This window comes from Macaca mulatta, chromosome 5 (genome assembly GCF_049350105.2).
Source record: "Macaca mulatta isolate MMU2019108-1 chromosome 5, T2T-MMU8v2.0, whole genome shotgun sequence".
In the NCBI taxonomy this organism is placed as follows: domain Eukaryota; kingdom Metazoa; phylum Chordata; class Mammalia; order Primates; family Cercopithecidae; genus Macaca; species Macaca mulatta.
This window is the reverse complement of record NC_133410.1, coordinates 7265455-7290798: the sequence shown is the minus strand read 5'-3', so window position 1 is coordinate 7290798 and position 25344 is coordinate 7265455. Positions and strand designations below refer to the sequence as shown.

General features: G+C 50.9%; 1 protein-coding gene across 7 annotated transcripts in view; it reads left to right on the top strand.

Annotated features, from left to right (window-relative positions):
- Window positions 1–25344, top strand: part of EVC (EvC ciliary complex subunit 1) — a 92929-nt gene that overhangs the window by 29554 nt on the left and 38031 nt on the right. For 4 of the 7 annotated variants that reach the window (XM_078003148.1, XM_001093155.5, XM_078003149.1 and 1 more), the window contains 5 exons: window positions 2967–3104; window positions 5912–6070; window positions 10681–10897; window positions 11701–11849; window positions 14449–14547. In XM_078003148.1, the coding sequence (XP_077859274.1) occupies window positions 2967–3104; window positions 5912–6070; window positions 10681–10897; window positions 11701–11849; window positions 14449–14547 (762 nt within the window). The remainder of the gene's footprint in view (window positions 1–2966; window positions 3105–5911; window positions 6071–10680; window positions 10898–11700; window positions 11850–14448; window positions 14548–25344) is intronic. The other 3 variants (XM_078003150.1, XM_015137932.3, XM_078003151.1) reach the window with 1 other exon arrangement.

Genomic DNA, 25344 nt, shown 5'->3' with positions numbered 1-25344 from the left:
TTGTTTCATGCGCAGCAAAGAATCAGGGCTTAGAGTCAGATTGATTGAGGCTGGTATCCCGGTTTTATCTTTTACAAGCTCTCAGAATCCTAGTTTCTTTTTTGTGCAATGAGATAATTCTTGTTCTGTGAGAGTGCAGAAAGGATAAGAGAGATGTGTATGATGCACCAAAGCAACATCATAGTTAGAGTTAGACTGTGAATATGTGAAGGCTGCTATCATCCTCATTATCACAACCACCACCAAAAGCGTCATTATCTTATCACCACCGTTTTTATTTGGTACCATCATCACCATCACTACTACTATCACAGTTCTCTTTTTCATCATGTCATTGTTGTCATCACCATCACCACCATCATATTTGCTATTGTCACCACTGATATCATCATTCTTTCTGTCTTTTCCACCATCATCATCATCCTCATGACCACTATCATCACCAACACCATCACCATCCTCATGTCCTCATTACCATCATCATGAGCATCATTTTTGTCATTGTTGTAATCATTGGCATTCTCATTACCACCATCACCACCATCATCGTCTTCATTACCACCATAATCATCATCCTCGTCCTCATTGCCATCACCACTACCAGTGTTGCAGGGCAGGCAAGCTCCAGAATAGGGTGTAGCCTAGGAGGGTACTTGACTTTACTTAGGAAGTCTTTTAGTGGATGGTGCCACTTCTTGCGGAGCAGGACCAACCCATAGATAGTGTGCCCAGAGTTGGTAACATATGGGTGCTTGGCAACTGTATTTATACTCTTGTAAACCCACTTTCAATTACATGCAAATTAAGGGGCAGTTCAGCGCAAATTGAGAGACAGTTTATTTAGAACTTTCTAAAAAGGGGATAGTAACTTCTGGGTTGTTGCCATAGAAAGGAGTAGTAACTTTTGAGTTGTTGACATGCCATTTGTAATCTGTGGTTGTGCTGGTGGGAGTGTCTTATGCTAATGCGCAACGAGGGCAGCAAGGGATCACTTTCATCACCATCCACTGGTTCCTGCTGGTTTCTTCACTTTATCCTGTCTGGACCAGATCCCGTTTTGATCAGCAGGGTTGTGATCAGAAAACAAGTCCTGCCAGTCTCCTATCTCACCTTATCCTCACCATCATTGTCATCATTATTCTCATTACTGCTATCACCAGCCTCTTCTTCATCATCCCCTGCCATCATTTTCATTATCACCATCATTGTTACTGTCATCATTCTCATTACCACCATCATCATCGCATCATTGTCGTGATAGTCTTCATCAGCACCACCATCATCACCATCTTTATCATCTTTACTGCTACCTCTACCTTCACCTTCATTAGAGTCCTCATCATATCATCATTGTCCTTGTTCCCACCACCGTGAGACCTGGGGGTTTGGGAAGGGATGCTGCTTCTTTACTCCACTGGATTCCATGAGGAAGGATGACTCACTGCATCCCAGGAAGGAGGAAGGACATCATTGTCTTCACTGTCATCCTCAGTACCACCACCATGGTCATGGTCCTCAGGCAGTGCACATGGTGCTTGACATACATTATTTCATTTAATAGTTATGACAACCCTGTGAGTGGCCATTATTATTTTTGTTTTACAGCTGAGGAAACTGAGACTCCATGAGTTCAAATGACTTTCCAATGGCAAAAATGATAATGATGATGATGACATTTATAATTGTATTAGGAATAATGAAACAATACTGTCTGTTATAATGGAAAGAATAAGAGCCCTGAAGTCTGCAGACCTCATCTCTACCAGTTAAACAAGGCTGTTTGAACTTAAGCAAGCATGTTAATTATAATAGTGGCTACTATTTGTCTAGCCAAGTGATTTAAATGCATAATTTCATTTAACACTTGCAATAACCTTGAAACTTTCAGAAGAGGACAAGGAGTGCCCAGAATTTGGAAGAGTAAGGACAAGCCTAGCACTGCCCCTTCCTGCCTGGGCATCTTTGGACAAACTATCTTACCTTCCATAAACCAGCTTTCTCACCTGGAAATGGGTCATAATTTCTCTTTTGCAGAGATGCTGTGAGGATTAGAAAACACATATGGCCTCAGCTTGGGTCTTCAATAGTAGTTTATATCAATGTTATTTTTCCTAATGTACCTGGACCCATTCCACACTGTTGGCTATGTGACAAGGAACATAGAGAAAATGGAACTGTCTCCCACACTCTATATTGGGGTTTGTAGGACTCTATTCTTAGGACTGACCTTTTCCTTCCTGAGTTCAGAATCATTTGAGAGAGTCAGGAAGACAGATATGGAAATGTAGCTTTATTACTGATTAGAGGCCAGCTTGGAGGACGTGGCTTCAGTGCACAGCTATCATGGCTTCCTAATACTGAATCCCAGAATTCACTCAATTACCTAGCTAGTAATGGGCAATGCTGGGCCACCTCAGGCTTCCCCACACAGAAACAAGGCCTTGGCTACCCAGTTCACTCTAGGCTGACATCACACTAGAGCAGTGGCCTCCCCTGACTGGCCCATCACAAACAGGAAGAGGCTGGGCAAGCTTCTGGCTTTTAAACCAACCAATCAAATACACACCACTTCCGGCCCCGGGGTGTCCTTCTTTCCCAGGAAAACCAGAAGAAGAGCAAAGAAACATTCCTTTCCAACCCACTGGATGTCATGATATTTTCCAGGACTTCAGAATGATTGAAAGATACTATTTTATTGATTTTGAAAGTATGGTATAATTTTTTTTTGAGGGAGGATATAGAAGAAAATAATTCATTATTCTTGAGGCTCTATGTTTAATGAGAAAATGAGTTTGTTGCTAATAGGTTTATTATCAAACCTCATGTACAACAACCCCCAGAGCATTTAACTATTTTTAAAAAATATTTTGTGAAATGTGAAAAATAAAAACATTTATTTTTCTAGAATTTAAGACACACTAAACTTTTTCTTTGTTTATTTGGTTTCTTTTTTTCTTCTTCTTCAGGATTTGGAGGATCTAGAAAAGGGACTTCAGGTCAAACTGTCAAACACAGAAATGTCGGGGGCTGGTGACTCTGAGTACATCAGTCTGGCTGATGTGGAAAAGAAGGAGAGGGAATACTCTGAACAGCTAATCGATAATGTGCGTGCCAGACTTTCTTTCCTGTACACAAATTTTGGTTTCTAAAACAGTTAAATTGGCTAAATTAGAGAGATGATAGTTAGAAGTGTGCCTAATACTTGAATTCCCCTATCGCATTCTGCCCTAGAGGCAGGATCCAGTTTCTGATGCTAAGTGATAGGGAAGAAGTAATTAAGCAGCAACAATTCACAAAGGGAGGTTTATTTTTTATATCATGAATTATCCTCATTTAAATTTCAGATTAGTCTTTCTGTCATTCAAAGCAAAGATTGCTGTAACCCTTGATGTCATCACTGCCCTTTGGAATAGAGTAGAAGAAAGCTGCTAGGCATCGCTCATGAAAGCATGTTTTAAATTCTAGACAGAATGGCTTCCCTGAAACATCTTTTTCTTTTCTTTTGGATTCTTCCACCCCCTGTTCGTATACTATGTATTAAACAAACATGTCCTTGGCACTCGCTCTTCACCAGGGATTGTGCTGGGCACTGGGGACTCAAAACCATTTAGACATGGCCCTGCCTGAGAGAGGCCGGGAGAGATGAACAGGTGAGCAGGTGAGGGCTTCACAGGGTGACATGTCTTGTAATAGAAGGAAGCACAGGAGAAGGCCCAAGGCAGGCACAGTGGAGGGAAGAGTTCGTTTTACCCCAGGCTTAGGAAAGCCTCCACAGAAGAACGGGCCCTGGAGAGGCTGGCTGGGAGAAGTGTGGGTGCTGGCCAGTGATGAGGCGGAGACAGGAGCTAAAGAGGGCTGAGAGCAAGTCCAGGTAAGGTAAAGCCAGAGGGATCTGGCCAGAGGGCTTCTGTCTTATGCCAGCGAGGTGGGAGTCACTGAAGCTTTGAAGCAGGGAGTAGCTGGGTTCAGCTTCTCCTTTAGAAGGGCTGCCCAGGCACTGAGTGGAGGGTGGTGAAGAGCTACTGGCCTAGTCCAGCAGGAACTTTATTAAGGCAACTGCAATAGGACGGAGAGGTGAGGAAACATGTGAGAGAAGCTATGGTGGTCTACCAAGGGGCGGCAGGTGGGGAGGTGGAGGGGGTCCAGGGTCAGTGCTGCTAAAATAAGGGCCCCAGAGCAAGAAGCTCATGGGAGGGAGGGAGCCAGTGCTCCTCTCCTCTGAATAGGTCCAGTGTTGAGAGGAGAGGCTTGGAGATGGAGGGTCTCCATGAGAGCCCAGGTTAGAGGACCTGGAGGGCTAGAAAGTTCTTAGAACTGTGGACCAGGATGCTAAGGAAGAGGGCACAGCCTGGATTCCCGTGGTCCACAGAACCCCCAATGCTATGTGCAGCATCTTGTCCATGTCTGCCTTTCTCAGGGAGAGGGTTCGGAGTTTTCAGAAGATTCTCCAAAGTATTGGTGACCTCCAAAAATGGTGATCTCTGGCCTAGAAATGTGTGTAAAATGGGAAGAGAAAAGAGCTTGGTGTCAAATCTTGAATCCTGCCCGTATTTAAGGAGGAGGGGATGAGAAGAATTGGGACAAGAAAGCAGAGGAGGAATTGGATGGGCTTTGCAGAAGCAGGAGAAAGTCAGGTCACAGACGCCAAGAGAATCAGAGCAGGGTGTGCAGAGTTGGCGTAAGCAGTTGGTGTAAGCAGAGCAGGGTGTGCCGAGTTGGCGGTGTGACAGTCTGCAGTCTCATGTCAGGTGGGAGGCATGTCATTTGATGGCTCCAAGGGGAAGAGCAAGGTGAGAACATGAGGGTGCCAGGCAGGTTTGAGGTCCCTCTTGGCAGGGATGGGAGGAGGAGCTGACCAGCAGCATGTGTGGGGTTTACTGGGAGGCAATGGGGCCCTGAGATGGGAAGCTGCATTGATAGGGGGCATTCATCTGGGTGCAGGCTTCCTCCTGGCAGAGCCAGACCAACGCCGCAGTTGAGGCTGACAGAGTTTCATGACCTTGAGTCACAGCAACAAGATCAGCATGGGTTTCTGGTGTCACTAACCCCTGCCCCCTCCCATGCCTGGTCCAGCCAGATGTGTCCATTTCAGCCTCTGAGAGGCTGAGCTGAGATGGAGGCAACCGCAGCGGTGGAGTTAAATGGGACTGAGCCAAATCCTGGCTTTCATTGGCTCCATGACCTCTGACAAGTGACCTGACTCCCCCGAGCCCGTTCCTACATCTCCAGATAGATACTTTATCATGATATCAAATGTGTGAAGCACAGAGCCTGGTGAATAGCCTGTGGGCCATGAGGGAAAGTTGTTCAGATTCCTAGTGTCATTGTCCTTAGAGCTCTGACTGGCTGTGATGACACAATTAGACCTCCTGCATTCTAAGCCACTTAGGAATTCCCAGCTCTGCTCCTGATAAAATGAGGGGGCGGGAAGATTTTAAAGCAAAATGTTTTCATGGTCAGCATCATCTCTGCCATATTAAGCTTTTGTACTTTTAGAACAAAAACTAACATTTAAACGTCAGTTTATACTTTTACTTCCAGGAAGTATTTAATCCCTTTTAAAATTCCCAAAGCTTCTATGAGCGCATTGTCACATTTCATCTGCCCCTAGGTAGCTGTAATGACCCATGCAAGAGTCTGTAGGCTGGACAAGCTACCGCTTTCTTACCTTAGCAGCAGTGCTCTTGTGTCTGCTGGAACACTGTCGCAAAACTGACTGGCACTTGCAATGGAACCAGAAGGAACTTTACTGTAGAATGTGATTGTTGCCAAGATAAACTCACTGAAATTGTAGAATCGTTTAGAATCCTTATTTGTGATAAGGAGTGAATTGTAATTCCCAAGCATGCACCGTTTGGCTTTCTTAAGTAAGTTTTTCCCTCACTTCATGTTGCTTGTGCTCATTTCACAGATGGAAGCTTTCTGGAAACAGATGGCGAACATCCAGCACTTTCTTGTGGACCAGTTTAAGTGTTCCAGCTCCAAAGCCCGACAGCTCGTGATGACTCTGACGGAAAGAATGATTGCCGCCGAAGGGCTATTGTGCGATTCTCAGGAGCTGCAGGCTCTGGTAATGCTGGAGGGGGCGGCAGGGAACATAAAGATATTCAGACTAGAGATTTGGAATCCCGAGGCTTGACATCATTAAATCTAACAGATTCATGTTGTAGCTGGTTATGTAGAGCCTCAGGGGAAAAAAAAAAACCAAAAACAGTAAATTCATTCATCCATGTATTCATCCATTTATTTATTATCCATCCATCCACCCAGCCATCCACCCATTGACCCATCCATCCATCCATCCATCCATCCATCCATCCATCCACCCATCCACCCATCCACCCATCCATCCACCCATCTACCCATCCACCCATCTATCCATCTACTCATCCATCTACCCTCCCACCCATTTATTCATCCATCCATCCATCCATCCATCCATCCACCCATCCATCCATCCACCCATCCATCCACCCATCCATCCATCTGCCCTCCCACCCATTTATCCACCCACCCACCCATCTACCCATCCACCCATCCATCCACCTACTCATCCATCCATCCATCTATCCATCCATCTATCCATCCATCCATCCATCCATTCATCCATTCATCCATCCATCCATCCATCCATCCATCCAATGAGTAAAGATTCTGGCCAGCTCAGTATTACTACAGCATAGAACACTGGTCCTAAACTTGAAATTACACATTGAAATTATCTGGGGAGCTTTAAAAAGTACTGATTCTTGGGCCCCAGATGGGTCTCCATCCCAGAGTTTCTGACTTAATCAGACTGGGGTGCAACCTGACTGGGCACTAGGGTTTTTAGAGCTCCCCAATGACGACAGTGGGTGCTGGGGTTGACGCCCACTGGTGTAGACACAGCATTGATTTACTTTCCTGACTGCCCTGTTTTGCCTGCAGAGTTCTTAAACAATGCCTTTTCCTGGCCTTCACTCTGAGGTTCTTATGTGATTGGTCTGGAGTGGAGGCCCTGGCATTGTGGGTTTTAAAACTCTGTGAACTATTCTGATGGGAGGCCAGGGATACAAACCCCTGGTACATGAGTGTCCAACCTTTTGGCTTCCCTGTCCGCATTGCAAGAAGAATTGTCTTAGGCCACATATAAAATACACTAACACTAACAATAGCTGATGAGCAAAAAACCCCAAAACACAAAAAAGGTCCCTGCTTATTTTTGTGAAACCTGCCAACCACAGATAAGCAAAAAAGTCCTCACATTCAAAGGGTTGGACACTCATGGGAGAGAAATCTGCAAATGCAGCTTTGACTCTGGGCTCTGTTGTTAGGAGCTGTGTGATCTTGAACACATTACTTAGCCTCTCTGAGCGTCTGTTCCTCTATTAATAAAATAATAGGGCTAAGAGTTGCCACAGACAGGGCCTGGGTAGATGCTGAGTGACTCCTAATACCCCAGTCACCATTGGGTTCCTCCTGGTACACATTGGGCTTGTCCTGTGTGCACCAGTCAGTGTGTACTAGGCCCAGGGAATGAGTCCCCTGATGCTGCTCTGCGCCCATTTCCCTGTCCTGTGCACCAGCCGCTGTGGCTGCTCGGCTCAGAACCCTCCAGTGGCCTCCCCGCCCTCAGCACAGACTCAGCTCCTCGGACCCGTGAGAAAGCCGAGCCTCGGCAGACCCTCACCACCCCTTGCACACCGCAGGCCTCTCCCAATCCGTTCTGCTCCTCCAGGTGTGATCCGCAGACCACAGCATCGGCAGCACTGGGAGCTGGTTAGAATGCAGAATTCTGCCCTCCACCCCTCCCACACAGGTCTACACTGTAACAAGACCCCCACGTCCACACAGTGGTTTGAGAACTTCATATGCTTTTTCTCAGCATATGCACACATGACCTGCTTTTTCTCTCAACACTACCGAAAGCTAGGCTTGGAAGATATTTGATTCGCAGCGTACTGATAAGGAGCCCACTCAGGGACCCACCTGAGATCCCTGTCCTGTCTAATGACATCGCTGAGCCTGGGCCTGAAGCTGCCTGGTTTGCTACCCAAGCCCCTTTGAATTGGATTTCAGTTTGATAGGGCTGCTGACTCATATTAATGCTCTGCAAAGGTGAAAGATTTTTCTTCCTTTATTTTTTTCTTTTGCTATCAGCAGGATATTGATGCAGAAAAAAGAAAATACATCCTTAGCTGACTCTGGCCAGAGTATCAGCCAATAACTTCCAAACAGGAAGACGAAAAGGGATCATCCAGTTTAACAGCATGACTGTCCTTCAGCCAGTGTTTAATGAGCACCTACTGTGTGCCACATGCTGTTAATGGAAACCATATTGCAGAGGTTAGGAATGCAGGCTCGGGGAAGAAACTGGAGCTCCCGCTGCAGTCTTGCCACTCGTTAGCTAAGTGATCTTGGGCAGATAATTTAACCTCTCTATGACTTGGTTTCATCATCTGTGCAATGGGGGCTGTAATAGCACCTGCTCTCTCACAGGGGTAGTTGAGAGTGTTAAAGACTCGTCTATATATAGACTTTTTAGAGCAGAGCCCAGCACATAGGAAACATTCAGTACTTGTTAGTCATTAGAGCCCCACAGGCCACATGTCAGCAGAAGAAACAGACAACAACAAATTATTGTAATGATGCGTGGACAGGGCTACACGGTCTATGTTTGTATAGACATAGAAGAGGGATGGATTCACTGTGCCTGCATACCTGTGCCTGGTACCAAAGGGGGAAAATATGGCTTCTGTATCTCAGAACCCAGAAGAGTTGGAATTCCCACAGTGGCATCCCATCTTTCTGGCCTGGGCATTTGGAGCTGGAATGTGCATCTCTGAATATTAAAACTGGAAGAGCCCTTCAAAGGGACCCTGGCGGTGATCAGATTCAGTTTCTTGAGACACACAAGAAATAAACAGCTGCCAAGACAAATGTGGGGACCGGCTGTAGATAATGATGAAAACAGCTAACACTCAGAGGCTCACAGTGCCCCGGCCCTTGTTCTCAATGCTTGACATATTTTGACTTACTTAATCCTCACGTCAAATCTATGTGGCGGGGGTCAGGTGAGGAGCTTGTGCCCAGGTCCAAGGAGCCAAGTCTGAGCCCGGCACTGTCGAGGACTCAGCCATACTCAGAGCAGGTCGGGGCCCCCATCCCACATCCCACATCCCTTTTCTCATGCACCTCTCTCCACTCTCATCCTCCCTCCAATATAAGCCCATCGATTGCACCCTACCCTAGTCAGCCTGTGTTGGGTTCTCAACATCCTCCTGTGTTCTTTAGAGGTGGCCAGAGCCGGTCTTCCTGTGGTCCACCCAGCACCTCCGCTTATCCTCGTGTGCCCTCTAGTGGTCACAGGCTGCTGGAATGAGCCTCGCCATCCGTGTCCATCACTGGGGGATATTCTTGCCCTGGTCTTGTGGGAACAGAGGCCAGTGCAGCTCAGTGCAGTGTGGCCATGGCTGGTCAATGGGGACATGGGCAACTCAGGCCTGGCCCCTGTCTTCAAGGGCTCTCAGTCCAGGCTAGGACTGCCCCTCACAATCACCTCCTCGAAGACAGGAACCCTGGGGCAGTGGGGAACAGAGCAGGGGACCAGTGAGGGTGGGGACAAGCAGGGAAGGACCACAGAACCCGTGAGGATGAGAAGAACCTGGCCAGGCAGGGGAGTGAGAGGAGGCAGCGAGGGTGTTCCAGGAGGAGGGCTCCGCATGTGCAGAGACTGGGTGGCCGGGAGCAGGCAGGTGTGTGGGACAAAGCCCCACAGAGCTTCCTGCACCACGCCCGGGGCGTTGGACTTGATCTCAGGGCAGCAACAGGAGGGTTTGGGGCCATGGCTGACAGAAGCATCAGCATCTCTGAAAGGCCCCCTGGTCTGTGAGGTGGGGTTAGAGCCTGAGGCAGAGATGGGAGGCTGGGGAGCAGGACTGGCCCGTGGCCTCGGCCCAGCACTGAGGACAGGCCTGAGCGAGGCGTGGTTGGGTGTAGGGGGTGCAGAGTCTGTGCCGAGGGAGATGCCGAGGCCCCCGCCCGCTCCTCCTTTCCCCCTTACTCTCATTCCACGAGCAGCCGCTCTCGGGTGTGCAGGGCCTTGGCTGCCTGGGTGGACATTTCCCCCTGTCTTTTCTAAGGGTCTGTGAAATGATGAGGTGGGGCCGGGGAGGGCCTTCTGCAGAATCTGACTGTGGGGAGTCATGTTGGAAGCCAATCAATCCCCTGAAAATCTCAGCCGTCCCCAGTCAGGCTCTCTGGGGCCGGAAAGAAAGCCAGAACTGCTGGCATTTCGCGTTTCCTCCCCAGCCCTGTGGGGGCCACAGGGCCAGATTGGCCAGGGGAGGTGACTCTAAGCAAGGTGGCTTTTCCTCCTTGACTGTTTGCAAATCTGGATTCTCTCCTAGGAGAGTGGCTCTCTGGGGAGCGCTACTGGCGACTAAGTGCCTATGTGCTAACCAGCGTCACCCTCCCTGCACCCCTAGGAGAGGCACTTAATCCTCACCTGGGGAGCAGACCCAGATCTCACTCATGAAGGAGAAGGGGAGTTCATTCCTCTGAGCTCTGCTCTCCCGGAAGCCGATCGCCAGGCAGTGCCATTAGTTAATGACCCTGGCAGTCTCCTCCCAGCCATGAGTTAACGTGCCCTGGTGGTTCCCAGGACACCCCAGCTATGGTCCTGTGTGTTTCTTTCTGCAGGATGCCCTGGAGAGGACGATGGGACGGGCACACATGGCAAAAGTGATTGAGTTTCTGAAGCTGCAAGTCCAGGAGGAGACGAGGTGCCGGCTGGCTGCCATCTCCCGTGGCCTGGAGCTGCTGGCCGGTGAGGGGAAGCTGTCCGGGCGGCAGAAGGAGGAGCTGCTCACGCAGCAGCACAGGGCCTTCTGGCAGGAGGCGGAGCACTTCAGCCGGGGTGAGCCGTGGGCGCGGGTGCCGTGGTCCACGACGCTGGCCTTCTGGGTCCCTGGGGCTGAGCGGTGTAAGGGCTGGCAGCCTGGGGCAGTGTGCCCATGACGTGGGCACAGGCGGCCTTTCTGCTTCTGCCCTAGGGACTGGGTCACTGGGCTGCTCTCTGGGGCTGTCTTCCCTTCTCTGGACAGCAGAGGCCATGAGGACCAGTGCCCAGGGCAGGGGTCACCTGCTGCCCTCACTCACCAGGGATTCGGGCTGATTGAGCCCTCGTGTCCTGCAGCAAAGTCACCGGGAACTGCAGAGGGACACAGGAGGGTGAGGGTCTCACACTGGAAATTTACACAAAGTGGCCCGTGTCGCCCAGCGGCCCCTCACGGTCCTGCCGGAGTCATGTGGCCCTGCTCAGCGGCAGGGTGGGCAAGGGTGGGCCATCGTCCAGCGTGTGGGGCAGGAAGGGGAGTCCAGGGTGGCTGAGCCGTGCGGGGTGGCTGAGCCGTGCGGGGTGGCTGAGCCGTGCGGGGTGGCTGAGCCGTGTGTGTGTCCCACGCATGCTCCTGTCCCAAGGCTGACCCTGGGGTACGGGTGGGGCAAGGCTCAAGACGTAGAGGCATCTGGGCTTAGCTGAGGTCACACTTCCAGTAGGACCCACAGAAGGAAACCCAGGTCTGTCACCGGCAGGGCGGGCACTATCTCTGTGGCCAACACAAGCTTCCCCAGCCTCTGGACAGGAGAACACATGAGGGTCCCCACTGAAAGTCTGGCTCAGAGAGTCACCTCCTGTGCTGTGGCTTTTTTCAATCCCAGAGTTTGTCCAGCGAGGCAAAGACCTGGTCAAGGTGTCTCTGGCTCACCAGGTGGAGGGGACGGCAAAACTCACGCTGGCCCAAGAGGAGGAACGGAGAAGCTTCGTGGCTGAGGCCCAGCCGACTGCTGACCCAGAAAAGTTTCTCAAGGTGACACACATCCCCGGCCTCTGCACATGTGGGTGAGCTGGTGGTAGCTCTGTCCCCTGACTGAGCACGGGGAGCCGGAGGTATTCATCAGACGTGAGGTTATCTCCCTACTTCCCGTGCGTCAGCCGAGTGACCGAATCTCGGTCCCTTAGCCCCTACATCGCTAGTGTCCTAGTAGACTGTAAGCGGGTGATAAGAGCAGTGCTGCCCTCACTGGGCTGCTGAGAAGAGGAGGGGGTAGGATCCGTAGAGAGCTTGGCAGAGTGCAAACGCATAGCAGGGGCGCACAGATGGTGGCAATGACGTGAAGGAAGCAGTGTGTGGCCCAGAGGGGACAAGTGTGTCGCGGAGAGTAAGGCAGGCTCACACACCCAGGGACAGGGCCCTTGTGGGTCGGCTGCAAGTCCAGGAGAAGGAAGGGAGCCCCCAGCCTTGCTTGGGTTGAGTGGGCAGGGCCAGGAAGTGGTCAAGGTCGGAGGTACCCTTGGTCTTGCCTGAGAAGGGGACAAGAAGACCTGAAGGAGGACAGAAAGCAAGACGTCACCCTCCAAGGAAAAGGAGTCAGCTGGCCCCAGTGCAGGCTCCAAGGACCTGGGCTCGCCAGTTCTCAGAGAGACCACCGAGCTCTGGTTTCGCTCTGCTTTCCCTGGTAATGGGCAGTGGGGCTGGGGGAGGGCCAGCTTGTCCGTGACCATCTTGCAGGCTGGTTAAGCACTGAGCACTGAGGCCAGCCACACCTGGGTTTGGGTGCTGACTCTGCCACTAAATAGCTGGGTGACCTTGGGCATGTTGCTTACCCTCTGGCCCTTAGCTTCCACATCTGTGAAATGGGCATAATGGCACCTGTATCACAGCATTGTTAGGATTCAGTGAGTCCAAGGAAGGGGCAGCCCCAGCCTCACTGTTTGCCTGGGTTCGCCTGCCCTGCATCAGCACTCGGTACAGCGCATCTCAGTTCTGCCAAGAGGTGGGTGGCACCCTGTCGGGGTCCAGGCTCAGCCCAGAATAGAGGCCCAGGGGCCCTCCCCGGGGGCCAACCTGGTGGTGGTGGCACCACTGCAGTGAGAAGCCAATGGGGGGGTCTCCTGAGAACAGAGGAGAGGCCTCTAGGTCCCTGTCTAGCTGCCTCCCTTACCCAGGGAGCCTCTTCCAGGGCCACACTGGGAGCTTCTGGGTTTGCCACATAGGGGTAGGCTGGGTTTTTCTGTCTTTGAGAAGACCCGTTTGAAATAAGAGGAAGATAAGGCTATTCAGCTCTTCATTACTTAGAGATTTCTGGGCCCCTTTCCTTGATGTCACAAAGCCCATTGTGAGTCCAGAGTGTGGAGACAGTGCCTGGGTGACCTCGGTGTCCCAGGGTCTCGGTACCGTCCTCGGAACGCCTCGGCGCTGGCGTTCAGGATACGTGGGTCGCAGGCCGGGAAGGGTGAATGAGCGCATGAGTGCGTGAGTGAACCAGGACATGGACAAATGGGCAAACGAGTGAATGAAGGAAGGAGGATGGAATGGGTGGGAGAATGAATGAATAACACCAGGCTCCCAGCACACACTCAGCACCCACTTTTTTCCAGTCCCGCCCTTCTCTCTCATCTCACCTCCTGCCCGTAGCGTCCCCAAAGGTCCTATGGGGTCTTACCTCTTGGTCTCTGCTGCTGCTCCGAGCATGGCTCCCCACCTTCCCTCCAGGGAGCCATTCATTGTCCTTAGAGACTCCATTGAAACACCTCCCCCACAGGGAATTTTCTGCTGCAGCCTTTCCCTGAGAAGAGTCTGTTCCTTTGTCCTTCTGCCCTGCCTCGCCCCTCTGCTGGTGCCGGGGCCTCTGATGCTCTGCCTAGGGCTGGCCAGGTCTCCCTGTACTGGTGCCGGGGCCTCTGATGCTCTGCCTAGGCCTGGCCGGGTCTCCCTCTGCTGATGCCCGGAGCCTCTGATGCTCTGCCTAGGGCTGGCCGGGTCTCCCTCTGCTGATGCCCGGAGCCTCTGATGCTCTGTCTAGGGCTGGCCGGGTCTCCCTATGCTGATGGCGGGGCCTCTGATGCTCTGCCTAGGGCTGGCTGGGTCTCCCTCTGCTGGTGCTGGGGCCTCTGGTGCTCTGTCTAGGCCTGGCCGGGTCTCCCTCTGCTGATGCCCGGGGTAACCCAGTCTCCTGCTGCTCTGCTGGGGTCCTCAGGAAAGGGCCTCTGCCACATGGTCAGAATGGGGCCTGGCTGGTTGCTGACTGCACTGACCTCCAATTGCCAGTCTGCGTCACCCTTGCTGGGCTCCCATCAGTGGGTCTCCTGTGGCCTGGGTGGTCAGAAAGTGACGTTTGGGTGGCTGTGGCCAGGGCAGAAGGGTGACAGAAGTGGCCCAGTGGCCCTGCTCATCCTGGGTTTAACAAAAGCGTGGTGGTTTGTGGTGTTTCCTGGAAAGCAGATTTGCTGGCCGTGGCATCAGCTGTGAAAGCCATGTGACGGCTCCATGCCTCCGTTTCCTTGTGTGTAATACAGGGGCCAATGCTTGACTTCTTTCTGACCTGAGACACAGGGGACAGTTGGAGAACCTTCTGGGAAAAAACCCTGCATGTTTCTAGAAGACTCAGCTCTCGTTTTCCTCACAGGCTTTTCACGAGGTCCTGGAGAGGCAGAGGCTGATGCGATGTGACCTGGAGGAAGAGGAGAATGTCAGAGCCACCGAGGCTGTGGTTGCACTCTGCCAGGTACATGGTCTCTGTGGGGACCAGCACAGAAGGTCCAGGGTCTGTGTGTGTGCGAGAACCTCACATCCTCCTGGCAGGGGACCCCAGAGGTGGTTCAGGTCCAACCCCGGCACTCGTTGGCCGATGATCCAGGCAGGCCGCGTCCCCTCCATGCAGTCCTCCTTGTCCACATCAGAAACCGAGGTGGTTGGCCTCGGTCCTCTCTGAGGCACCGTCCATTTCTGGGGTGCTGAGGATTCTTGTCTCCAAACATCCCTGTTAGCAAAGCTCTTTGGAAATCAGTTCTCCTCAGGTAAGAAATAGGCCCAGGATTTCTGGGTGTCATCGTGTAAAGTGGTGATGAAGAAGGGGTGCCGAGCTGAAATGGGGATGTCGGAGATCACGTGCCACACCACCTCTTTCCCATGTGCAAGCGTGTGCAGGTCTGGGGTGGGGAGGTGAAGCCGGCTGTGCTTGCCCTGCAGGGAGGCTTTGAGAGAGCAGGAGAGGGCACCTGAGCCCTCCTTAGAGGCAGGAGTCACAGGATGCCATGCTGAGCCAGACAGAGCCCCGGCCTCAGGCAGCATCGTCAGCTGTCAGAAAGGCAGGAGTATGGACACCTGGCTATGAAGGAATCAACAAGTGGGTGCTGGGCAGCACCCGGAGGAGGAGAGGGCCTGGGTCTGTGTCCTGGCTCCCCACTTCCTCACTGTGTGACCACAGGAGCATCACCTGGTCTCTAGCTCTCAGTTTCCCCATCTGTGAGATGGGGACGGTCATAGTTCTTCTTCATGGTGTGCCGGGAGGACTGTGTATGGGGCCCCGAGACAGCAGCTGGCACTCAGGACATGCCAGGGTATGTCGTCTCCAGTGACAGCTTCCCTGCTTCTGAGTATAGAGGAGAGGCAAGGGGCTCCTGGGTGAAGGGGAGGCCAAGGACAGCAGGCTGCAGGAGGCAATGCTGAGTCAAGCATTGGATGAGACCAGACCCAAGTGGACAGGGAGTCAGCGGACATCCCCAGCAGGGAGAAGCTCGTGCAGTGGTGGGAAGTGTAACTCCTCATCTGGATGGGAGCTGCACTGGGTCAGTCGTGTCTCTGTTAACCTCTGTTAACCGTGTCTCTGTTAACCTGATGAATACCACTGACTGGTATATTAAACAACAGAAATGTGTTCTCTCAAGGTTCTGGAGGCTGAAGCCTGAGATGACAGTGCCAGCAGGGTTGACTTCTGGTGAGGCCTGTCTTCCAGGCTTGCAGACAGCTGCCTTCCCATTGCCTCCTCACACGGTCATTTCTTTTATTTTTATTTTTTGAGATGGATTCTTGCTCTGCCACCCAGGCTGAAGTGCATCTCGGCTCACTGCAAGCTCTGCCTTCCGGGTTCACGCCTTTCTCCTACCTCAGCCTCCCGAGTAGCTGGGACTACAGGCGCCCGCCACCACACCCGGCTAATTTTTTGTATTTTTAGTAGAGATGGGGTTTCACCATGTTAGCCAGGATGGTCTCGATCTCCTGACCTTGTGATCCACCTGCCTCGGCCTCCCAAAGTGCTGGGATTACAGGCGTGAGCCACCACGCCCAGCCACACAGTCATTTCTCTGTGCTTGGAAGAGTAGAGGGCAGGGGAGAGAATGAAAGAGAGGGCTCTGGTCTCTCCCTTTTCTTATAAGGACACCAGTTCTATGGGATTAGGGCCCCACCCTGATGACCTTAATTACCTTAATTACCTCCTTAAAGGCCCTGTCTCCAAATACAGTCACATGGGATATTGGAGGCTAGGGCTTCAACATAAGAATTTGATTACTTAATTACCTCCAGACACAGTCATATGGGATACTGGAGGTTAGGGCTGCAACCTAAGAATTTGGGAGGGGACACAATTTAGTCCAAACAGTGTCCTTCAAAACATCATGTCCATCTGGAACCTCAGAATGTGGCCACACTTGGAAATAAGGGCTTTGCGGATGTAATTGGTTAGATCGTGCAATTGGTTAGGTCCTACTGGATTCAGGTGGGTCCTAATTCTGATGGCTGGTGTCCTTATAAGAAGGCCATGAGAAGACGTAGAGACACAGGGAAAGAGGCCGTGTGAAGACGGAGGGAGGGCCTGGAGTGATGCAGCCGCAAACCAAGGAATACCTGCAGCCCCCAAAAGCCAGAAGAGCCCAGGAAGGGCCCCTCCCGGAGCCTTTGGAGGGGGGAGGCTCTGCCAACACCTTGGTTTCATACTAATGCCTTCCAGAACCATGACAGAATAAACTTCGTTGTCTTAATGCACCCAGTTTGTGGCGCTTTGTCATGGCGGCCACAGGAAACCAAACGGAAACCGATCTTTGTTCAGGGCTAGCTCCTATCTTAAGTGCCTCTTGAGTATTTGATTATTTAATTCTCATGAGATTCACGAGGAAGACACTGCATTTTCCTTCCTTCCCAGAGGAGGAGTGAAGAAGTGTTTTCTCCAGAAATGCATAGGATGGGGCTCAATTTGTCAAAGCCCTGGGGCCCGCAGGCAGGAAAGGAACAACTTTGTCCCCAGAGGAGTCAAGACTCAAATCCCCGGCTGGGCATGAGGAAACCAAGTTCTAATCTTCCTCTGAGTACTAACATGCTGTGTGACCTTGGCTGGTTACATAACCTCTCTGTGCTGGCCCATGTATCTTGCCCAGGTTTTACACAGCCAGCAAGCGGGGAAGATGAGATTTAAAATAAAGACTTTCTAATGTTAGTGCTGGTGTGGTCACCCCAGCCATGCTGCTTAGCATGTTGACGGCTGTTGTGAAACCTCAGTTCTTTTTACTGTAAAAGAATATAAACAAGAGACCGCAGCAAAGGGGATGCAGCATAGAGCAATTTACTGCAAAGGAGAAAGAATGTTCTGAAAATGAGGTGCAGAATAGACAGGACACCCTGGGAGATATTCAGAGCAGATGAGACAGCCTTAACTGTTACCGGGGAAACTCCCTTTCTGGGGAGTCTTATGTGATTATTCATAAGGGGCTGGGAAGAGGCATCACTAGTAAGCATGTTCTGGCGGGGTGGGGGTGGTCCTCCGAGTGCATATGTTCAGTAGCTGTACACACTTGTTCAAATATCACATGTCTCATTAGCATCTTAAGTCTCCGCCCAAGGGTATGTTTTTTACTATTATAATGAGCAGAGGGTCAGTCTGAGGACAGATAAAGTCAAAGTGCTCGTGCCATCTGCAGGGGACGTTCCCTACTCAGATAACTGTGCTTGAAAGAGCCGGACTGCAGTGTGAATACTGGGACTTATTGTGTTGACGGTTTGGTCGCCGCGTCCCAAGGACATGGTCACTTCCTTGACTACCTATCCTGCCTCAAGTGCGGGCTGTGGAGCATAACAGCAAAGCCCAGGCTCTGGAGCCAGACATCCTGGGCTCAGATTCCAGCCGGGCCACTTACTGTGCCCTGCTGGAGGTGAGCCCAGGCGGCCCAGAGGCTATGGGGTGGGTACCAGCAGCATTGTCCTCCTCACCCCCCATGGTAGCTTGTTGGCTTCTCACCCATCCTCTCTAAAGCAGCTCTCAAACCTTGCTGTGCATCAGAGTATCGCCAAGATTGCGGAAAGTGAGGTACAGGTTAGATTGCTTGCTCACAATTACACAATGATTGCCGCAAAGGGTAAGGCAAGCAGCGTATAAATGTAAACCCAGAACATCGGAGGGAAGTCTCAGTTAATTTAGAAAGTTTATTTTGCCAAGGTTGAGGATGCGCACCTGTGACAGCCTCAGGAGGTCCTGACGACATGCGCCCAAGGGGGTCCGGGCACAGCGTGGTTTTATGCATTTTAGGGAGACAGGAGACATCAATCAATATATGTAAGAAATACATTGGTTCGGTCAGGAAAGGTGGGACAACTGGAAGCAAAGACAGGAAGACTCCAAGCGGGGAGGGGGCTTCCAGATCACAGGTAGGCGAGAGATAAACAGTTGCATTCTTTTGAGTTTCTGATTATCCTTTCCAAAGGCAGTCAGATCGGCATTTATCTCAGTGAGCAGAGAGATGACTGAATAGATGGGAGGCAGGTTTGCCCTAAGCAGTTTTCAGCTTGAGTGTTCCTTTTTGCTTAGGGATTTTGGGGGCCCAAGGTATTTTCCTTTCACAAAGGAAAGTGCCCGGCCAGCCCCAGCGGGTGCTGGTAAATACATCGGTTTCAATGAAGGGTTGTCAGTGATGCCTAAATGACATCCTTAGGAAGTTATGCATTTGGTTTTTCCCTCTGTGGGCCTAGTTGCTGGGCCTGTGAGAGCTTCAGCGAAGAAAGTGAAGACAGCCTTTTAATGTAACATCAGGAGAGGGTGACGGGTGTGCCAAGGGGTGATACCTGCTGGAGTCTGTCTTCTAGAAGGAGGTACATGAGATGTACTGCATATGAAAGTGCCGTGGGACACAGTGGAAATGGGCGTGAAATGTTTTTTTTTTTCTTTTTTTTTTGAGACAGAGTTTAGCTCTGGTTGCCCAGGCTGGAGTGCAATGGTGTAATCTCGGCTCACTGCAACCTCCGCCTCCCAGGTTCCAGAGATTCTCCTGCCTCAGCCTCCCGAGTAGCTGGGATTACAGGCAAGTGCCACCACGCCCAGCTAATTTTGTATTTTTAGTAGAGACAAGGTTTCACCATGTTGGTCAGGCTGGTCTCGAACTCCTGACCTCAGGTGATCCGCCCGCCTTGGCCTCCCAAAGGGCTGGGATTACAGGCGTGAGCCACCACTCCCGACCTGGCCCAAGGCCTGTGTCAGTTTGTGTCCCAGAATTATTCTGGAGGGATTTCCTTAGATTTATTTACTTTGCCATTTCATCACAAGCCTTTAGGTTCCAGGACGCTTGGTTTATTTTACATTTCCTCAATTGGGAAATCGTTGCCCTTGGTTACTGGAAACTGCTTTACCTAATATTCCATAGGAGCGGGCTAAAATCCTTCATTGCCAATTGGAGAGCTGGTTGCTCCCTCCTGGCCGGGCATCCTTGGGCCAGAGCCTGGACTGCTCTGAGCTCTGGTTTCCTTCTCTGTGCAGCAGAGACTGGGAGCCCATTTACCTTGGTGGCTGGGGGTGCCAAGGAGAGCAGGTCCAAGGCCCAGACCTGGCACATGGTAGGTGCTCAGTGAACGCCTCCTCGCCTGCCCCACAGGGAGCATGATCTCAGCAGATGTTGAGTCCAGGGGGGATGAGCCCAGATCTGGGGCCAGGGTCCTGGGTGTGAATCTCAACCACCAAAATGAACGACTGAGGCAGGTGTCACAATCAATCGCAGTTTATTGAGCCAGCTTGAGGGTGCACCTGGGAAAACACAAGTCACAGACTTGGCTGTTTTTTCCAAAGAGGTTCCTAGAAGGTTTAGTATTTATACATTTTCCTTTAAAAAGGGGAGGGTGGGTGGTTGTCGGGGGTGGAGCAGCAATGAAAGGAACAGTTACACACTTGGGAGACTTTAGTTAATACCTGGTAAATCTACATTTTCGGTAAGATCAGGTGAACGTTTGAAGAAAAAGAGAACAGAGGAAGCAGGCGTCTCAGGAAGGGGTGAAGGAAGCATCCATCTCGTCTTTGTTCTGTGCCTGGGAAGATAAGCCAGCCATCAATATGATCAGCATGGAGTCTTTTGAAAGAGCTGATTTCTGTTTAGTCCTTAGGGAAGAAAGCCTTATGGTGGTTGGCTAGTGAGGGAGGGGTACGATGAGGAGTGTTCAACCTCCCATCCCGTCCTTTACGGCCCTGGGAAGTCAGCTTCCCAGCTTTCTCTGGGGTCCCATTGGCCAAGAAGCCCCAGCTATTTAGTCAGTTGGCAGCTTAGAGTTTTACTTTTCTTCCTCAGTCCCAGGCACCTTGGGAGAGTTTGTTCATTCATTCATTCATTCATTCATTCAACAAGTATTGTTGAGCACAGTTTTGTGCAGCATGTGTATGCTTGGGGTTGCAGCAGCAGCAGCAGCATTGAGGCCAGTGTAAGGGCAGTGGGGAAGCTGGGGATCAAGGCAGGGAGGAAGGGGCAGAAGGTGAGGGGATGAGTCCAGAGAGCCTCATCTTGGAAGGCTTTGCAGACCGTCCCAAGATAGTTGCATTTACTTCTGAATGAGACAGGAAATCACCAGCATGTTTTGAGCAGGGAGGTGACTTGCTTTGTGTTTTATAAGGATCACTGTGGTTTCCATGAGGAAGACAGACTGTAGGAGCAGAGGCGGAAGCAGGGAGCCCTGGTAGGAGACTGCTGTGGCCCATGAAAGAGATGGTGCTGACTGACGGGGCAGTGAGAAAGCCTGGAGCTTTGTGTCTGTTTGGACAATCGATATCCCACCTCCTGTCTGTTAAAGTGGAACTAATAGGCCTTCTTCATATGGCTATCAAGAGGTTTAAATAAGCTCACATGGGTGAAGCATATAGAAGAGTGTTGGGCACACAATGACACTCAAAATATATTCTCGGCTCGGCACAGTGGCTCACACCTGTAATCCCAGCACTTTGAGAGGCTGAGGCGGATGGATCACTTGAAGTTAAGAGTTCGAGACCAGCCTGGCCAAGAGGGCGAAACCTCATCTCTACTAAAAATACAAAAATTAGCTGGTTGTGGTGATGGGCGCCTGTAATCCCAGCTACTCGGGAGGCTGAGGCACGAGAATCACTTGAACCCGGGTGGCGGAGGTTGCGGTGAGCCAAGATCACACCACTGCACTCCAGCCTGTTGACAGGGCGAAACTCCATCTCAAAAAAAAGAAAGAAATATTCTCCTTCATCATCATTCACTGGATAGAAAGGTGTCTGTGCACAGAACACGCTCTCAAGGTACCCTGCCTTGCTGGCTGGCTGGCTGGCTGTGCCCAGGCATTAATTTACCCCTTCTTTGGGCATGGCACTTATCATGATATTGTAGGCACAGTGGCTGTGAGATAAATTTGATGGTCACCTGTATTAATCTGTTCTCACACTGCTAATAAAGACATACCCAAGACTGAGTAATTTATAAAGGAAACAGGTTTAATGGACTCACAGTTCCACATGGCTGGGGAGCCCTCACAATTTGAGCTCCTCAAATGAGGAGCAAAGTCACATCTTACATGGCAGCAGGCAAGAGAGAGCATGTGCAGGGAAACTCCTCTTTATAAAACCATCTGATCTCATGAGACTTATCCACTAACACAAGAACAGCACAGGAAAGACCCACCCCAGTGATTCTGTTACCTCCCACTGGGTCAGTCCCATGACATGGGGATTATGGGAGCTTCAATTCAAGATGAGATGTAGATGGGGACACAGCTAAACCATATCATAACCTAATGGTTCTTAGGGCTCCAGAGAAAAGTGCATTTTTCTGAATCCTCACTGTCTTTCAGCCTTAAAACAGTCCATTTTCAGTTCAGTGGGGATGGATGCCATGTGATTGCATGAGCTCTGTGGCTCAGCACCTCACGAACAGGTTGCTGCACCAAACCCAGCATCATCCCAGTAACAACGGGGCTCTTGGCAGAGTTTGCCATCATCCCATTCCAGGGACCACACAACCCACCTGTCCATTTGGATGTCATGTCTGACTGTCCCCCCACTGCCATTTCTCTTGAAAGGCTCCTGGGAGAAGGTGGTGAAATCACAGCCCTGTCATGTGGGTCCTTCTCAGCTTCAGGCTGTCCCAGGAAGTTAGGGCTGAGAAAAAGGAGAGAAAACATGGGACTCCGTCCTTGAAGAACACAGTCATAATAGCAGGTGCTTATGAAGTGTCTGAGAGTAGTTCCCAATCCAACTTCACTTCTTCTGATGTCAGATGCAAGTTTAGGGGTCCTGAAGATCCCCCTCAGGCTCTTCAACTCACCAGAAGGACTCCCAGCACCCCCTGACAGCTGCTGTGCTCCGTCCGAGCTGGGCTGATGATAATAGAAGGCTACAGACCAAAGTCAGTCAAGGGAGAGGCATAGGGCTCCAGGAAGGCTCCCTGCACAGAGCTTCTGGGTGTCCTCTCCTGATGGAGTTGGGGGCAGCACTAACTCTCCCTGGCCACAATATGTGACAAGGCACACAGAGTGTCACCAAGCAGGGAAGCTTGCCCAAGCTTAGTGCCCAGAGTTTTTACTGGGGCTCAGCTACATTGGCATGGCTGACCCACACCCCGACAGCTGCCCTGAGCCTCCAGCCCTTCAGAGGTCAAGCTGAGACCACATGCCCTAAGGCCTCCCTGCCATAAATCACCGTGTTAGTGTAGACTGTCAAGGTCCCCAGGTCAGCAAAGACACTCCAATCAGGCCAAACATTCCAGGGGCTGAGAGGTGACCTACTGGGGGCCAAGGACAGAGGCCAGACCCCTCTTTGGTCAAGATTAGGTGCTGCACAGCACTGGAAGTCTAAAGTGTCTGTTCAAGGTCACTCAGCTGGGGCCTAGGAGTCAGGCCCAGGACTTGTAATATTCACGTGGGAAATAGTGATTCGGGAAACACAAGAAGGGAGAAGGAATGTGCCCTCCTTGGTGCCCTCCTTGTTCATTTCTCCATCCCTGGGGTCATGCCCAGGGGATAACCCACTCTAGACAATCAGTCAATATTGATGAATACACAAATCAATCAATCAGTTAATGTATCAGTGAATTGGCTGGGTGTGGTGGCTCACACCTGTAATCCCAGCACTTTGGGAGGCCGAGGCGGGCGGATAACACCTGAGGTCAGGAGTTCAAGACCAGCCTGGCCAACATGGCAAAAGCCCGTCTCTACTAAAAATACAAAAACTAGCCAGGCATGGTGGCGGGTGCCTGTAGTCCCAGCTACTCAGGAGGCTGAGGCAGGAGAATTGCTTGAACTTGGGAGGCAGAGGTTGCAGTGAGATGAGATCGCGCCATTGTACTCCAGCCTGGGCAACAGAGCGAGACTTCATCTCAAAAAAATAAAGAAAGAAAAAAAAATATATATATATATATCAATGAATCAGCTAAACTATTGTCATTCTGAAGATGTCATATGAGGTATTAGTTAGTATAGTTATACTATATTATATATTAGTATAGCCACCGTAACTAACGACCACAAACTCAGTGGCTTAAAGCGACACAAAGTTATGTTACAGTTCTGGAGGTCAGAAGTCTGATGTGGATCTCACTGGGCTAAAATGAAGGTGTCAGCTGTGCTGATTCCTCCTGGAGGCCCCAGGGTAGAAACGGTTTTCTTGACTTTTCCAGTTTCTAGAGGCCACCCACATTCCTTGGCTCAGGGCCCTTTCTTCTATCATCAGGGCCAGCTATGGCGCCACTCCTGCCTCTGCTTCCTCCATCACATCTTCTCTGACTGTGACCCTCCTGCCTCCCTCATTCACTTATAAGAACCCTGTGATGACACTGGAGCCAACTGGGTCATCCAGGGTCATCTCTCCGTGTCAGGATCCTTAACTCAATCCCACCTGCGAAGTCTCTTTACCGTGTCAAGTTCCATGCTCGAAAGTTCCAGGGATTGGGAGGTGGACATCTTGAGGGAGACATTCTGTGAACCACAGAGAAAAACGGTACGTTTCCCAAGAGTGAAAGAAATCTGTTTCTTGAAGACCATGAAAACCCTGATTTTCTGGGCAAGTAACGTATTGGAAGCAGATCTTGAGAGGAAATGATAGAAGCTTGGGCACCACAGACCTCCCCGTTGCTGGGAAGCAGGTGTCCATGGGCGCTGCAGACTCAAGGCAGTTTCCATGGTCCTTATTAGGCTTAAAGGGTTTATACACCATGACCAAGGATGCAGACTCAGAAAAATAGGCTGGGTGATGCATATCTACCTTTACAGTAACAGGCTAAGGAAATGTGGCTTTTTATTTTGTTTTATTTTATTTTATTATTATTATTATTATTATTATTATTATTATTTTGAGACAGAGTCTCTGTCGCCCAGGCTGGAGTGCAGTGACGCAATCTGTGCTCACTCACTGCAGGCTCCGCCTCCCGGGTTCACGCCATTCTCCTGCCTCAGCCTCCCGAGTAGCTGGAACTACAGGCACCCGACACCACTCTCGGCTAATTTTTTGTATTTTTAGTAGAGACAGGGTTTCACCGTGTTAGCCAGGATGGTGTCAGTCTCCTGACTTTGTGATCTGCCCGCCTCGGCCTTCCAAAGTTCTGGGATGATAGGAGTGAGCCACCGTGCCTGGCTGTGGTTTTTATTATAATTTAGTAAAACTACTGGGGCAAATCTGTTGTGTTTTCTTTACAGAAGTACAACGCAAAGTGCCCTTGTATCACATGCTACCCCTCTTTCCTTTTGGTAATTTTCACAACCATCTTACCTCCCTGCAAAGAGGTGCAGAGGGGAGAAGAGTCATTCAAGAAGCAGACAGACCAGGTTATGGGCCCATTTCAGCTGCATACCTGCTGTGTGGCCTAGACCCTATCACTTAACCTCTCTGATCCAGGAATTCTTGGCTACCTTCCTTTTAAGTTCTTAACCATATGAAAGAGCCAGTGAACACCCCAAAATGACTCCTGTTGCTCTCAAGAAGAAGTCCAACATCCTTAATCTGGCCCAGGATGACCATGACCACTTAGCTTGATCCATGAGGCCCATCCAGCCTGTCCACAAGATGCCCCCAACCTGACCCACAAGGCCTTCCTGACCTGACCCATGACACTTCCACCCAAGCTGGCCCACAGGATCCACCTGTCCAGCCTGGCCCATGAGGTCCACACAACCTGGCCCACTCATCACCCTTCCTAAAGTTCTGCTCCCTGACTTCCAGCTGACCTCAGCTATCTCTTAGTTCCCCCAAGGGTACCCTTGTCCCTCCCACACCAGTGCCTGAAACTGTCTTCCTTCCCTGGGCTTTGCCTGGCCAGCTCATTCTTGCTCT